At 38.2% G+C, this 13,744-nt stretch overlaps 1 protein-coding gene across 2 annotated transcripts; it reads right to left on the bottom strand.

Moving 5' to 3' along the window:
* Window positions 1-32: 32 nt before the first annotated feature.
* On the bottom strand, window positions 33-12,932 carry dgat1b (diacylglycerol O-acyltransferase 1b). Of its 2 annotated transcripts, none has more exons than XM_027149621.2 (18): window positions 12,773-12,932; window positions 12,478-12,700; window positions 12,027-12,114; window positions 9,934-9,974; window positions 9,102-9,187; window positions 7,231-7,283; window positions 6,962-7,067; window positions 5,955-6,083; window positions 4,558-4,623; window positions 4,213-4,316; window positions 4,072-4,110; window positions 3,914-3,955; window positions 3,779-3,823; window positions 3,508-3,620; window positions 3,299-3,364; window positions 3,015-3,102; window positions 1,694-1,756; window positions 33-1,475 (listed from the first exon to the last, which is right to left on the bottom strand). In XM_027149621.2, exons 2-18 carry the CDS (start codon window positions 12,690-12,692, stop codon window positions 1,311-1,313), a joined length of 1,509 nt encoding a protein of 502 aa, XP_027005422.1. In that variant the 5' UTR covers window positions 12,693-12,700; window positions 12,773-12,932; the 3' UTR covers window positions 33-1,310. The 2 variants fall into 2 exon arrangements, with proteins under 2 accessions (XP_027005422.1, XP_027005423.1); XM_027149622.2 differs by having other exon boundaries at window positions 12,478-12,709; window positions 12,773-12,930.
* Window positions 12,933-13,744: the final 812 nt, after the last annotated feature.

The raw sequence follows: 13,744 nt of genomic DNA, 5'->3' as shown, positions 1-13,744 counted from the left end.
TAAGCTTTCTTTGACAAAGCATGCTGACTCTATTTACTTTATACCCCAAACCTCCATTATGACTTTATTCGCTGTTAAGCTTCATACCAAAGTCCAAAAAGTAAAAAAGTCAATACACAAAGGAATTAGAAACAATATTAACAATATTTGCATTTCAAATTAAGCAAACAATGTGCAATCATAAAACTCTTTTTTTTTCCTACTCAACTCAAACAGTAGATGGCAGGCAATTCCAAAAGTTACAAAACTAAACATTTTACAACAAACTTACTACAGACTAGAGAACAGAACTACTGGTAAAAATAGATAAACTGCATCTCTGCATCAATGGCATTGATTCCCTGCATTGTAATCATTCTTCCAGTACCGTGTGTCAGGCAGTGTTTTAAACAGGCCATAGTGTTTTAACGTGCAATCAACCTTTAAGATAGCGTTGTGTGAAATCATGCCTGCATCTCAGTGTTGGAGATAGGATATTTATACAGTACTACCTCAAGCTATTATACAACTTATCTCCAAAGCCATTTATCACCAACTTGTACTGATTGGAGGGACCTGGCACCCTCATCATCTTGAAAACAAATGGCTCCAAAAGGACAAAATCTGCAGAAAATATCACAGTCGGAGATTACACTGTAACTGCTATTCTATGGAATATAATTATGTTTGATGAATGTCTCCACGTGAAGGTATAATTACATGGCCTAAGAGTTTCATTCATACACTTTATGATTTACAAGACACCAGTAGGTGGCACTCCCTGATTTTACACAATTACATCTCCAGTATACACCCAGGAGCTCAGAGTAGATCAGAACACACTGAAAAACAAACATTGTACTATACTATATTAAACATTAACAGTCTCCAAATGTACTTTTCATGCAAAATGAATGTCAAAGTTAACAATTCATACATAAAATGCCGTGGATCCTATTAAAAAATGATCTAAAATGACATCGAATATCATAAAAACATTAAAAATTACATACATTTGTCCATGTTATCTTTTAAATGCTCTAGCTGTGATCCATTTGCTATATTCGATCAGTAAAGTAATATCGATATAAAACATTTTTAAAAATCCCATCTGTCCATTCTAAGCCTACAATTGTGAAAGACATCTGCTGAATTCAAGTACTAACGTCTCAGGAAGGCATCGCATAACTGTCAAGGCATTTGTTCGAAATAAATTCCAGTGAATTTGTTTGATGCCTGTAAAGATCCTTTTCTTTGAGGAAGGCGTGATAACTGGAGGTGTAAGTTGGACGGCAGTGAGACAGTTTCGGGAGCAGTGCGCTGTCTGCAGCTTAGAGAGTTGCTGGTTCTGCTGCTTCCTCCAGGTGGTGAATGACGTAGTAGTCATGGACGTACATGAGAACAGCTATTGGCTGGCCAATTATGAGAGAAAGCCACACGGCAGCATTTCCATAGTTACCCCTAAGAAACCGCCCTACAAACCATGCCAATGGTAGCTGCAATAAAGACATTTCTTCAAGTTAAAAATAGAGTACATATATTACATATGGAAAAATATACCGTCTTTGCTAGTCACACCAGCTGAAAACGTATACACACACACACACACACACACACACACACACACACACACACACACACACACACACACACACACACACACACACACACACACACACACACACACACCTTAGTACATTTTGATCATTTTTACCTGAGCCATCATGCCCATGAATGCCCACAGTCTGAACATCTTCAGAGGAACACTGACCAGATACTGCATGCACACACGCACACACAAACAAATTAGACACACAAAAAACACTGCAAATGACCGAATGCAAATGACATGAACATAGCAAAACCTAAAAAATGTCTGATGTTCCAGTGCTAAATCAGACCAAAGCTTACAGTCTTATCACAGAAGTTCTCTGGTAGTTCTCAAACTACTCTAACTCGTCTGAGTTTAGAAAGCTGGCTTCGAAACACTCCTCCAAAGGTGACTTTCTGAACAGGCCTGGGTGTTCTCTGTGATATCTGGATGCACCTGTAGCTTAAATGCCCTTTGTCCTGTCGGTTTCTTTCAGGCAAGCGCTTATCGCAGAGAGCAGCAGGGTGATATGGTGTTGCTTTACATTGCTCCTCATCCACAAAACTATACTCTAACCTTCACATTTATTGCAACCTCAACACTAGGGGTGAACACCTCAGGCTTCTTACAATTCTACTGAATCTGCAATGACCATATATATATAAAATACACAAAACACAATATGATCGAATGGTTTTGAGTCATAAGATGAAGTTTCAATAGTGGATGATACCACTGTCTCTGTTATAATGTTATACGTTATGATGTTAAGAAGCGTCTCATAGATGTGTGACTAATTTTGTTTGAAATCTGTGGGAAGGCCTACAGTTAATTTGGGAATAATGATGTGTTTTGGGCAAATCATCTATCTGCTAGTTTATTTAAAAAACTCAACCAGCTGTCAGAGCTTTGTCAATAATAATGTATAATCAATCATAGCAGATAAAGGATTTATGATTTTTGCTTTGATTAATTTGAATCATTGCCTTTCAAATCGATGGTCCAATCCGTCTGACTGTTACACTCCTACTCAATACCTTACAAGTGGCCTTCAACGAGTCAGAGATTTAAGATTAATCACAAATCTATACACTGTTAATTTGTCCCAGGTTCTAATTTGTGTTACTTTGTGTTGCGTGCTATCTTTGTTCATGTTTGTAAAAATTGAACTATATATATATATAAAAGTTACATTCAGTACATGTTTATATATATTACCATTCTTACAAACATGATCAAAGATACAAATATTTCATTGTCATTTCTATTGTCTGAGACCAGATAAACTTTTATAGCTCAGATACTGTTTGTGAAAGGTATTTACTTTACTGTTTATCTCAAAATTAAATTCTTGCCTCTTAGAATCCTGTATGAATTGTTCATTTTAATATAAACTGATTGTTATTCAATATTTAAAAGAATGTTTGATTTATGGACATCTCACCTCATGAAAAAAGGCTGAGGCAAAGAAAACTGCTGATTGGCTCACTAACTTGCTGGCCCCCTTCTTCAGCAAGGGCTTGTAAAAATGTCTTTGGGGAAAAAAAAGAAGCAAAAAGAGAGAGAGCGAGAGAGAATAAACAGTCACTCAACACAGTAAATAAGCATGCATAATGTGCCAGACGGATCACATCATAGTGTCTCTTCATTACAGTCTGGATTCGCTTCACTGCACTGTGTTTTATCCAGCTAACTCTTCAGCTGTCTACACTGCTTTGAAAATCTTACCGTAGGCACCATTTATGGACAGGGATGTTCCAGTTTTGCCAGAAATAAGTTACAGTTTCAGCATTCCTGGAAAGAAAATAAGCAAGATCTAAGAAATGATGTCAAAGTACAGATCTGTACTGTTATTACAAAACAATTTAAACAGGAACACTACAGAAGATGGTCCCATAAACTGTACAACATTTGTATTAAGTGATATATTTGCATACCACCAGTCTCTGTAAAATTCCCGATCTCCAAATCTCAGGAGTTCAGCCACAAAGTTCATGGATGAGTGAAAAAAACAGTAAAAGAATATCAACCAGAGACAGTGGTTGGGGACCTGATGTTCAAAGAAGACAAATAAATAAATAAATAAATAAATAATTGCATTGATTCATGTTTTTCTGTCTGTGTTTGTTGAACCACATTAACATTTATTTTGGACCTATGTCTGCAGTCAGGAAGACACAACTAACAAAAAAAAACCCTGCTACTTACAGCTAGCCTGAGCAGGCGCTCAGTCATTCTGGAGAAATCCATTTCCTGTGTAAGAAAAGAGGGTTAATCCAAATCTCTATATCCTATTCTGCTGCTGATCAGAAAACAGTGAATGGTGGATCAACATAAAAATACCTGCAATGGCTTCATTGAACTTTGTATAACTGGTACAATCCACTGAAGGACAACAGAAATGAACACAAGAGGAAAACATTAAGCTTATTAAAAAAAATCCCAAGAGAAATTATGATCAAAAATGTTTCCCGTAATGATAGCAAAATAATATGGCATACCTGCTGTGTTAAGCCAACTAGCAGCTGAGTGAGCAGCAACTGTAAGACAGATGGTTACATTGGCAATACAAGTAATGCATTATGGTACATTTTACAGAAATGGGGGAAAAAAAAATACAATAAAATGACACCGCCACATACCATCTCAAACAACCTCCTGAGCAGGAATCCCATCCGTACAGATTTAGAACGGGGAAAGTTCAGCTCATAGCACAATGTGGGAGCAAAAGCAAAATAAAACATATCTGGACGTAAAAAGAAAACGTGGTCAGTGTTCATTTAATCTGTATAGTGCCATTAACCCCATTCTCTTATTCGTCTCAAAGGAAATAATTCCCTAAGTGTTGCAAGGTATTCTGTATCTGTGGTTAAACCAAACAGAAAGGGTGTACAATACATTTATGAGAACGAGGTGTCCTCGAAGTTAGACTCTATGGTACATCTATCTTGTCTTAATGGAGACGAAGTCAAAGCAGGATTACTGACCTTTCAGGGAGAGGTTTCCAGGATAGGACACATACATTTCTCCACTGGTAGATGGTGGTGATGGACCTAGCATATGAAAGCCGAGTCAAGAGATGAGTGGATGGATGGGAGTTCATTTACCTCATAACCAGCCTTAAGTAATGTAGGCAGCACTGGCTCAATGGTAATAGGCTACTGCTATCAATATCACCATCGCCACTACCTGATACTGCTGTTCTGACTCTGCTGCGGGTGAATTACAATACTGTAGGTGGTGTAGGAGATAAGTAAAAAAAACAAACAAAGAATCGGTCCAACTTTATATGATTAGAAGTTATTTAGTTGTGAAATCTATATGCCCATGTGTCAATTTGTACTTCTCAAAATCCACAGGGTTACAGAGAACATGTTTGATGTAGGTTATCGAATAGCATGAATCTATGCGAATAGGATTTTGACATTTCCTTAAGAATACTGGCATTTTCTTGCAAGACCAGAAGACAAATCCTAAAAAAAAAAACTGGGTCATGGCTATCTTCTGACAGAAATTAAAGAGACAGATCATTCAATACGTGATATAGGGATGAAGATGTGGGCATGCAATAAGAAGAGAAAGGAGAAACAACATCTGTGAGTGAATTTTAAAAAGAACAAGTGTGGAAAATGGAAGTCAATATTAAGAGGGAGCAAACAAATGCTTAATTTTATGTGCTGATTACTAAACAATTAATGATATAAAATGGAAGAATGGGGTGAGTGAATCATGGCTGCACATGTGGACTTGCGCCAAACTCACGAGTGCAACATTACAAATAGAGAACATTTATCAAGAAGAATTTCATCCACGAGCGGCCGAGTTGCTATCGGCAAAAGAAATGAAACAACGACTCATTATTTATCCAGGTTTCCTTATAGATCTGCAAGGCCACGCTGTGCTCTTAGTTCTTAATTGCAGTACAGACCTTCTACTACATAAGTAATTCAAAATGCAAGTACCACACTCTGCTACAGTAAGATAAGAATTTAATAAATATACGTAGGAGTCAAAGAAGCATGATTGAGAATCGTGATCCCAGTTCTAAGAAAAAAAACCCCAACAACAACCTGCTATTCCTAATTCATCAAGAATGGTGCAGCCCATATACAGTTCATTGTACTGAAGGAGTTCTACAACTTAAACTGTAACAGCAAAATTTTGTTTACAAAGCGTCTGCTGCGTGCTGTTAAAAGTACTGTGAAATTTGTGAGAACAACAATAACTGTGTCAAATTAATTTGGTAAAAATAAATAAATAAATAAATAGAATACATAATCGTAAATGAAGTGATTTGAATAAAATAAACTATTCAGTGAGCATAATCAGTATGAAAGAATGGCAGGTTGGTTCTCCTTGCCTAGAGGATAGTGAGTGTACTCACATGACAGTGATCTGGACAGGCTGCGAGCCTTCGCCTGCATCCGTTCCCTGCACCACCTGTTCACGTCTTTATAAGAGTAGAGCTTCAGAAACAGGATAGTGTAGACAGCCAGCGCAAAGGCACCGCCAACTAAACAGAGCCAAGAGTACAAAAGCAAATGAGGAAGAGGGAAGAGAGGACCATTTTGAGAAAATGTACATGTGCACGAATATTAAACACACATAAAGCATAAAGAAAAAAAAAAGTCAAAATAAAAGGGAAATTGTTACCGAGGTACAATGCAAATGCAAATCACACAACATTTTTAATGTCCCAAATGATGTGCAAGCAGACAATGCAGGAAAAAAAAAAAAAGTGAAATTGTCATAACACAAGCCCAAAAGCAACCTGATGACACAGTCCTGGCACTGAAGATACATGTGTAGGCCACCACAGCTTTATCAATAGCAGCCATATGCCGGGTGGAAATGGCCCATGCAGGGACTCTTGGGCTCGGCTATAATGCCAGTAGCAGCCCTAGTGGCCTCACCGCTGACCTTACTGTCTCATACACAAGGGTGGAGTGTGGCACAAACCCAACAGATGGAGTGCCTTTGGCACCTCCCATTGTGCTAACAGATGAGGCAGAATCACAATGCCAGAAAAAAGGTTTACACCAAGGGAAATAAGGCAATATGTTTCCCAATAGATACTAGACAAGCTGTGTGAAGTCTTGATAGCTTCATGAGACCACAAAAATTAACATAAGGCAATATTTGGGTATGATATAGATGGTCAAACTTGATCAGTCTGTAGATAATGTCTTTATTTTTTAATTACAACTTCTTTAAAGTGCCATTCCTATGATGATGCCATCAGTATTTTGAGCCATGTTTTTGTTTGCAGACGGATATGTGATGAATTAGCAGTAGTGAGATTTTACAAATGCCTATCGCCAATTTCGACACAAATGTAATTACAATGCTTTGAGGATATCTGGGAGAAAGCAGCCATGGTGTATTCCTCACCTGGTGTTACAGATGGCAGCATGAGCACAACGACCACTGGAAAGCACAAGATTACTGACAGATTGATGATATGAATAATCAGGCCAGTCTGCTCACTGAAGGCTCCCTGTATGAAAGAAAGAAAGAAAAAAGATTTGCCATTAAAAAAAAACAAAAAAACTCTTTCATTATTATTAAAAACAGATAGATTAAAAACCACAGATTTTTAGACCATGATCTGTATGATGTTTACATCTGTAATGGTTTGGGTCTGAAGCTGGCAAACTTACGATAGCTAGTTTCCTCTCTATGTACAGCGCCACAAGTATGAACACATTTGAAACTGGAAGAAGACAAGAGATGATATATGAACCAATGACATTGCAAAACACAAAGAAACAAACACACAAAATAAATAAATAAAAAATTGCAGTAGCATGACTTACATTTCAAATTTTTATAACTTAACTGAATAATAACCAAGGTATTTAAGGGGTTAACATGAAGAGAATTATTGATATGGTATAAAAAAATCCCATTTAGAAGTGGTGCCTGGTATTTTATACCTCTAATCAGTCTTTTAATCCTACAATCAATTTTCTTTTTTCCATTAACCACCTTCTAACAATCTTCCATTTCTGTAACTACAAGACTTGATCCTTATCCATGATGTGCAAATAAGCACAGAGGGATTTTATACTCTAACAGGTTAAGAATCTCCAAACAAAAATGCAAAACTTAACATTTAAAGCACTTTTAAAGAGAAGGAAAATTAAGCAGCAGACACCCGTTAATTAATTATATATGCACCAAATGATTTAATATGCATCTGACATACAGCAGCACTCAGCAGCAAAGGAGCTGTTTGGTATGTCACCAATCAAAACAGGGTCAACCTTTTGCCCTCAAAATTAACCCAGTGACAGCTATGATACACACACACACACACACACACACACACACACACACACACACACCTCGGGCAATGAAACAAAACATCACAGAGATGGAGCTGAAAGTATGCTTAGCAGAGACATAGAAGACTAAAGATAAGCAGAAAAACATGCACCTTTCATCAAGTAACAGAATTACTTCTTTTGAAACAGATTACTGAAACAGAATAATTTATTTTTAGGAAAAATAAAACACACAGTTCCAAAAGGTTTGATTTTTAACGCTGCATTTTAACACTGTTGGCTTGTACTAGAATAAAGACTTAAATATAAAAAGGATGAAGTTTTTCCTTGCAATCACTCCCAGTTAGATGTTTTGAGCGAGCATGTACTCTAAAAAGCAGCTCGCTCGAGACTGACAGGAAGTCTGACTGCTGCTTGCAGTAATCACGGCTCAGAAATTTCACTATAACGCTCAAAACGGAGCGGAGAAGATTTTTGCCTATTTATGTAGACGCTTAATCTGCCATTTCTTGTTAAACCTATGCTCCGACTTTAAACATTTTAATCATATAACTCATTTTTTTAACTGCTTAATAACATACCTGAAAACTCCAGACAGACGAAAAATACTCTAAGAAAAATACTCCTCTTCAGCATTATTATTAACATAGCTATGCTAGCTAAGGAGCTAACAGCTAGACTGTATTAATATCTGAAGTGGAATTAATTTCTCTCGGTAATCTGAGCTGTCAGTGAGTTGACATATTTTCCACCATGAAATAAAAAGTTATATATGTAGTTAACAATACTGTATATCCGAAAGATTTGACAACTGAAGTTAAGTGATTTTTTTGTGGGCATCACTAAATAGAGCGCGTGGAATAGTTTTAGCATGCGTGCTTGTTAGCATAGGGTGTGAGGTGCTGTTATATAAGCAACATAAAAATGGCCTTAATTGCAGTTTACCGACTGTGACGTTCCCGCTGTGAAAGCAAATGTTCTTTAAAATGTCGCAGAGAGAAAGAAAGAAAACGTCAGCAAACTTTTGATCGGACCACAGGATACCACCGTGGAGACGGCAGAGAAAGCTCACCTTGAACGGTAAGTTACGCTCATTGGCAACACCTACCTAACAGTCCCACCCAAAAAAATACTAATAGGATTTACACAAAATCACTTAAATGTTGAATTTCAAGGTCAGATCGGCAAAATAGCAAAAGGTTTGCAAGTATGAAATAAACTAAAAAAGTGCAGGATAAACATACCAATGACCAGGCATGCAGCCGGCCAACTGTACGGATCCTTCACGAACAACGACACCACTTGAATGGGGTCCACTAGTACACCATACCTTAAAACAGTATACAGTGATTACCAAGATGACAAAATGACAGTATACATGAGCTACATATTCACGTCTATGCATTCTCCTTATCTAACAACCTTCTGACACAATTGTTCCTTTATGTGGGGATGCGGTAGCTTAGTGTTTAAGGTGTTGGACTACTGATTGGAATGTTCCGAGTTCAAATCCCATGTGTATCAAGCTGCCGTGCTGAGCAAGGCCCTTAACCCTCAACTGATTAGTTGTATAAATTGAGAAAATATTGAAATCGTTCTGCAGAAGGGTGTCACCAAAAGCTGCAAATGTAATAATGTGCTTCTATCTTTTGTTTGAAACAATACATGTCCACCTGTCTCACCTGCACATCTGCTCTAACTGTGTCTCATAAATGTTTGTTTTGCATGTGAAAGTGTTTGCATGGCTGTGACTAGAGCTGGCAGCTGGAACGTAACTGCTTGCCTACAGTGGAGTACAACATGATAGCAGCATATGGTGCCCTCAGCATGGGGCTCAGCAGTCCCACCGAGTCAGAGCTGGTCCTGTGCATGCACCCAAGCAACCTAAACATCTCGCCTATTCCAATCATTATAGTTAATAGTTAGGTGAAGTCTTGGACATATGGTTCCTACAACAAGTGTTCTTTACTTCAAACTGGCCTATAGCACAAGCCAAGCCTGATATCAAAAAGTATTTTCATAAAGAAAGCTAACTGATCATCATGAAATATGGGCCAGTATGTAACGTCTACAAACCTGAGAAGGTTTTCCAAGAAGAGACGTGCATTGCTCAAGATCTGTAAGACAAACACAAAAAGTGACAGAAGCTATAAGGTGACTGCTCTTAAGTTAATCATACCGTTCATAGCTAATAATATCATTTCACAGTATGGGTAGCATTACTAGACAGAAAATGGATTATTGTCACCATTTTGAAATCAAACTATCATTTTTGTTTTTCATTCTATGGAGCAGTAAAACAACTTCAACAATATATAAAGCCAACCATGTCTCTGTAGTAACCTTGGAAACCCTCAAAGGCAGAATAAAACGTAAAATGTAAATGTATCCATCTGTGTTTGAAACTGAGAATGAAACAAGCTAACCTCAGCTTGGGTTCATGATGAGGAGCCATTTCAGGAAATCTATTCTTAGGTGCCACTTGGCACTAACTGTGTCCCCCAAATACACTGCAGAACAATGATTCATCGAGTGCCAAGTGAGTGTCATGCCACATACTTCAACACCATCACTTGTTTTTGAGCTACTTTAAATGCATCCAGGGAATGGTAATGTGCCAGAATTGCCAAAGTGATTCTTTCTAATCATTACAATGTTATAGAAAAAACTTTCAGGATATCTTCACGGTCATTGCAACAACAAGCAGCTCATTACACTATTATCCATGGTGCTATATAGTGACTATTATAACAGACATATCAGTGACATGTTGCTTTATTGTATTTTTATGTGTCGAAGGTTACAGCCGGTCAGGAACAGTACAATGCATAAGGTACAGGTCAAGAACTTCAGTAAGTGTTCACACAAAACATCAGACAGCTCTTTTCAAATCTTCAATTGTTCAGTACTGGTGAGCCTTGGCCCATTGTAGTCTGATGTGGTCTTCTGCTGTTGTAGGCAAGGTTTGGCTTCTTGTGTATTCTGAGATGATTTTCTGCCTCTGCTGTAGAGTGTTGTGAAGGTCAGAGCTCTCTCCTTAACAAGGTTTTCCTACCTGCAAAACTGCTGCTGGATTTTTTGTTGTTGTTGTTTCTGGCACAAATCTGTGTAAACTCTTGAGATTGTTGTATGTGAAAAGCCCAGGAGATCACATGTTAGTGAAATACTTAAACTAGCCTGCCTGGCACAAGTACCAGAAATTGATGTAAAAATGGCCTGATTAGCTACATGCATGAATGTGCTAGGGTTCATGTGTTCCTATGTGCACATTCATACACTCATTAACACCTGGGCACAGTCCAGCTAACAGCATGAACAGTTGGAAGAAACCTGCACAGATACTGGATGTAAATACCTACTTGGGTATAACTATAGAACTATATGATTGAAGGTTTTGTGGCATCCATATTTGTGCACCGAGCAGCCCCGTTCAGATTTAGTCCTCATTTGCTGTTTTATATGTATATTTACTCTAGCTGTGAGGATTTCATTCAGGCAACAGGGCAGCATTAAGGTCAGTCAATGATATTGAGTGATTCCTGGGGTGCACTCAGTGCTTCAGTTCCCCCAAAGGTGTTCAGTGGGGTTGAGGTCAAGCCCCTCTATGCAGGACACTCAAGTTCTTCTACTCCAACCATCTACTCCAATGAAGGGAAACTGTAATACTAAAGGATTCAAAGACACACTATACAACTGTGCACTTTCAACTTTGTAGAAACACTTTGGGGGAAGAACCACATATGGGTATGATGGTCAGGTGTCCATGGTTTTAACCACATAATGTATTGACCGGTGCTGTCCGAAAAGAAACTTCTCAACCATTAACTCGATGTTCACCAGCTATTTTAGTAATGAAACTGAGATGGGTAATTTATTTGGATGATTTATTTGCACAATTTATTTGACAGGAGCTTATTTCCTTTATGGTATGGCCTTCTGAAGACAGTAGCCAAGGCTCTGTTCAAGGATTATCAACTCACTTCAACAAGGTACACAGTGAGTCGTGTATGATACATGATTTGTTAGAACAAGAAAAAGGAGATGGTGAAGATTGATGTCTTTTGTTTTACTCATACAGGTTACACAACAATCAGGCTACAGTTACAATTTGTCTTGTGTCTGCATGGCAAAAAACAACAACAACAACAACAAAAAAAAAAACAACTCACCAGCATGACAACACACCAGTTCAGGATTCCTCTGTAATTTTTGAAACTGCTTGCAGAGCTCAGCATCGACTCTTGCAACCTGTGGCAACTGTACGAACAGAAGTGAAGCAATCAATGCAATCAAGCGGCTGAACCTGTTCTGTAATGTGGACCACACGAAAGGGTGATTTCTGTGGTAATAAATTGAGATTCTGTGAACGAGGCACCACTAATCCTTGTACTGAAGTTTCCCCACCACAGTGTAAGGACACTAATCTGAGACATGCAATGGGTTACAAATGAACTTCTTTTTTTGGTGATTTTTGAAGTAAGCTGCTTTATTATACAGTCACACCCAAATGAACACGAAACATGGGCAACATTTGTAAAAAAGTATATGATACCAAACATTATGGTAAATTAAAACAGTTGGTAGAAACTTTGAATATCTCCAGAATAAGCAGTTTTTCACCTCAGGTTATCGTTCCGAATAACTTTTCGCTTCTCCTCGGGTAAAACCCACGTCTGTGCGTCGTGTCCCTTGTGTTTAGATGGAATCCACGTGGGACTGTTGGTATCAGGTGAGCTCGCGCCATTCGGACGTCGCACAAGCTCACCTTTAGCGCTGGTGATAGTTGCGCGCCTTCTGCTGCGAGTTACAGCACGGAAGTCCTTCTCGTCACCCATGACCTAGACTGGATGCACTACGATATTTCACTTAGTAGATAAGAATAAGACCCAAGTGAAGAAGCACGCACGAGTCTTACCCATGGCTTGAAACAAACGTCTCTTCTTAAAGGGTCAAATATTCCTGAATTGCAAGCGCGCGCTCGGATTTTTCCAGGACGCGTGTATTTTTTTCCACGTCACACCTTCCTGTGCACGCGCTGAACTTTTCTCTGGACGCGTTTCCGCAGTTTCAAAACTTTACAAGCGGCTTCCTGCCTCGAGCCAATAGCAAACCAAGAGGAGGGGGGGGGGGGGGTTAGTAATAATATAATAATATAATAATAAATGATTTTCTACGTCAGAACCGACTTCATGGTGTTGAAAAAACTATAGAGATTACGTGCGGTTTGTTTATTTATATGTTTATATTTATACACTATTTATTACATAGTGAACTCTTGTGGGCGTGGCGACTGTGGCCTATTTGCTTATGTTGTGTAACCTTTTTTATTCTTGCCCATGCCTACCAGTGCTATACTTTATTCTTTAAATCTCTCTAACCTCAGAACTTCCACAACAATATATATATATATATATATATATATATATATATATATATATATATATATATATATATATATATATATATATATACGACCACGAGTAATATTGCACGTTTTTAAACATGTGTTGTTTAAATACACTGTTATTGTTATTATTACAGTGAAACAGTAATAACAGTGTGTAATTATGGTGACTGGTTCACTTCAGGGAGAAAAGAGAGTCTGTATCGCTTCTTAAGACACTTAGGATATAACAGTCTGTCACTGAAGGAGATGCTCAGAGATGAAACCGTTTCATACAGGGGGTGAGAGTCGTTCTCCAGCAATGGTGATAGTTTTGCTACCATCCTCCTTTCTCAAACCTCCTGTACAGTGTCCAGAGGAATCTCCAGGACTCAGCTGGCCTTCCTGATCAGCTTGTCCAGTCTCTTCCTCTCTGCAGTAGTGATGCTGGTGCACCAGCATACCACACCATAGAATAGGGCTGAGGCAACCACAGAGTCAAAA

The sequence above is a fragment of the Tachysurus fulvidraco genome, chromosome 3 (genome assembly GCF_022655615.1).
Source record: "Tachysurus fulvidraco isolate hzauxx_2018 chromosome 3, HZAU_PFXX_2.0, whole genome shotgun sequence".
Lineage (NCBI taxonomy): Eukaryota > Metazoa > Chordata > Actinopteri > Siluriformes > Bagridae > Tachysurus > Tachysurus fulvidraco.
The sequence above is the reverse complement of the archived record's forward strand: the minus strand, read 5'-3'. Positions and strand labels throughout refer to the sequence as shown.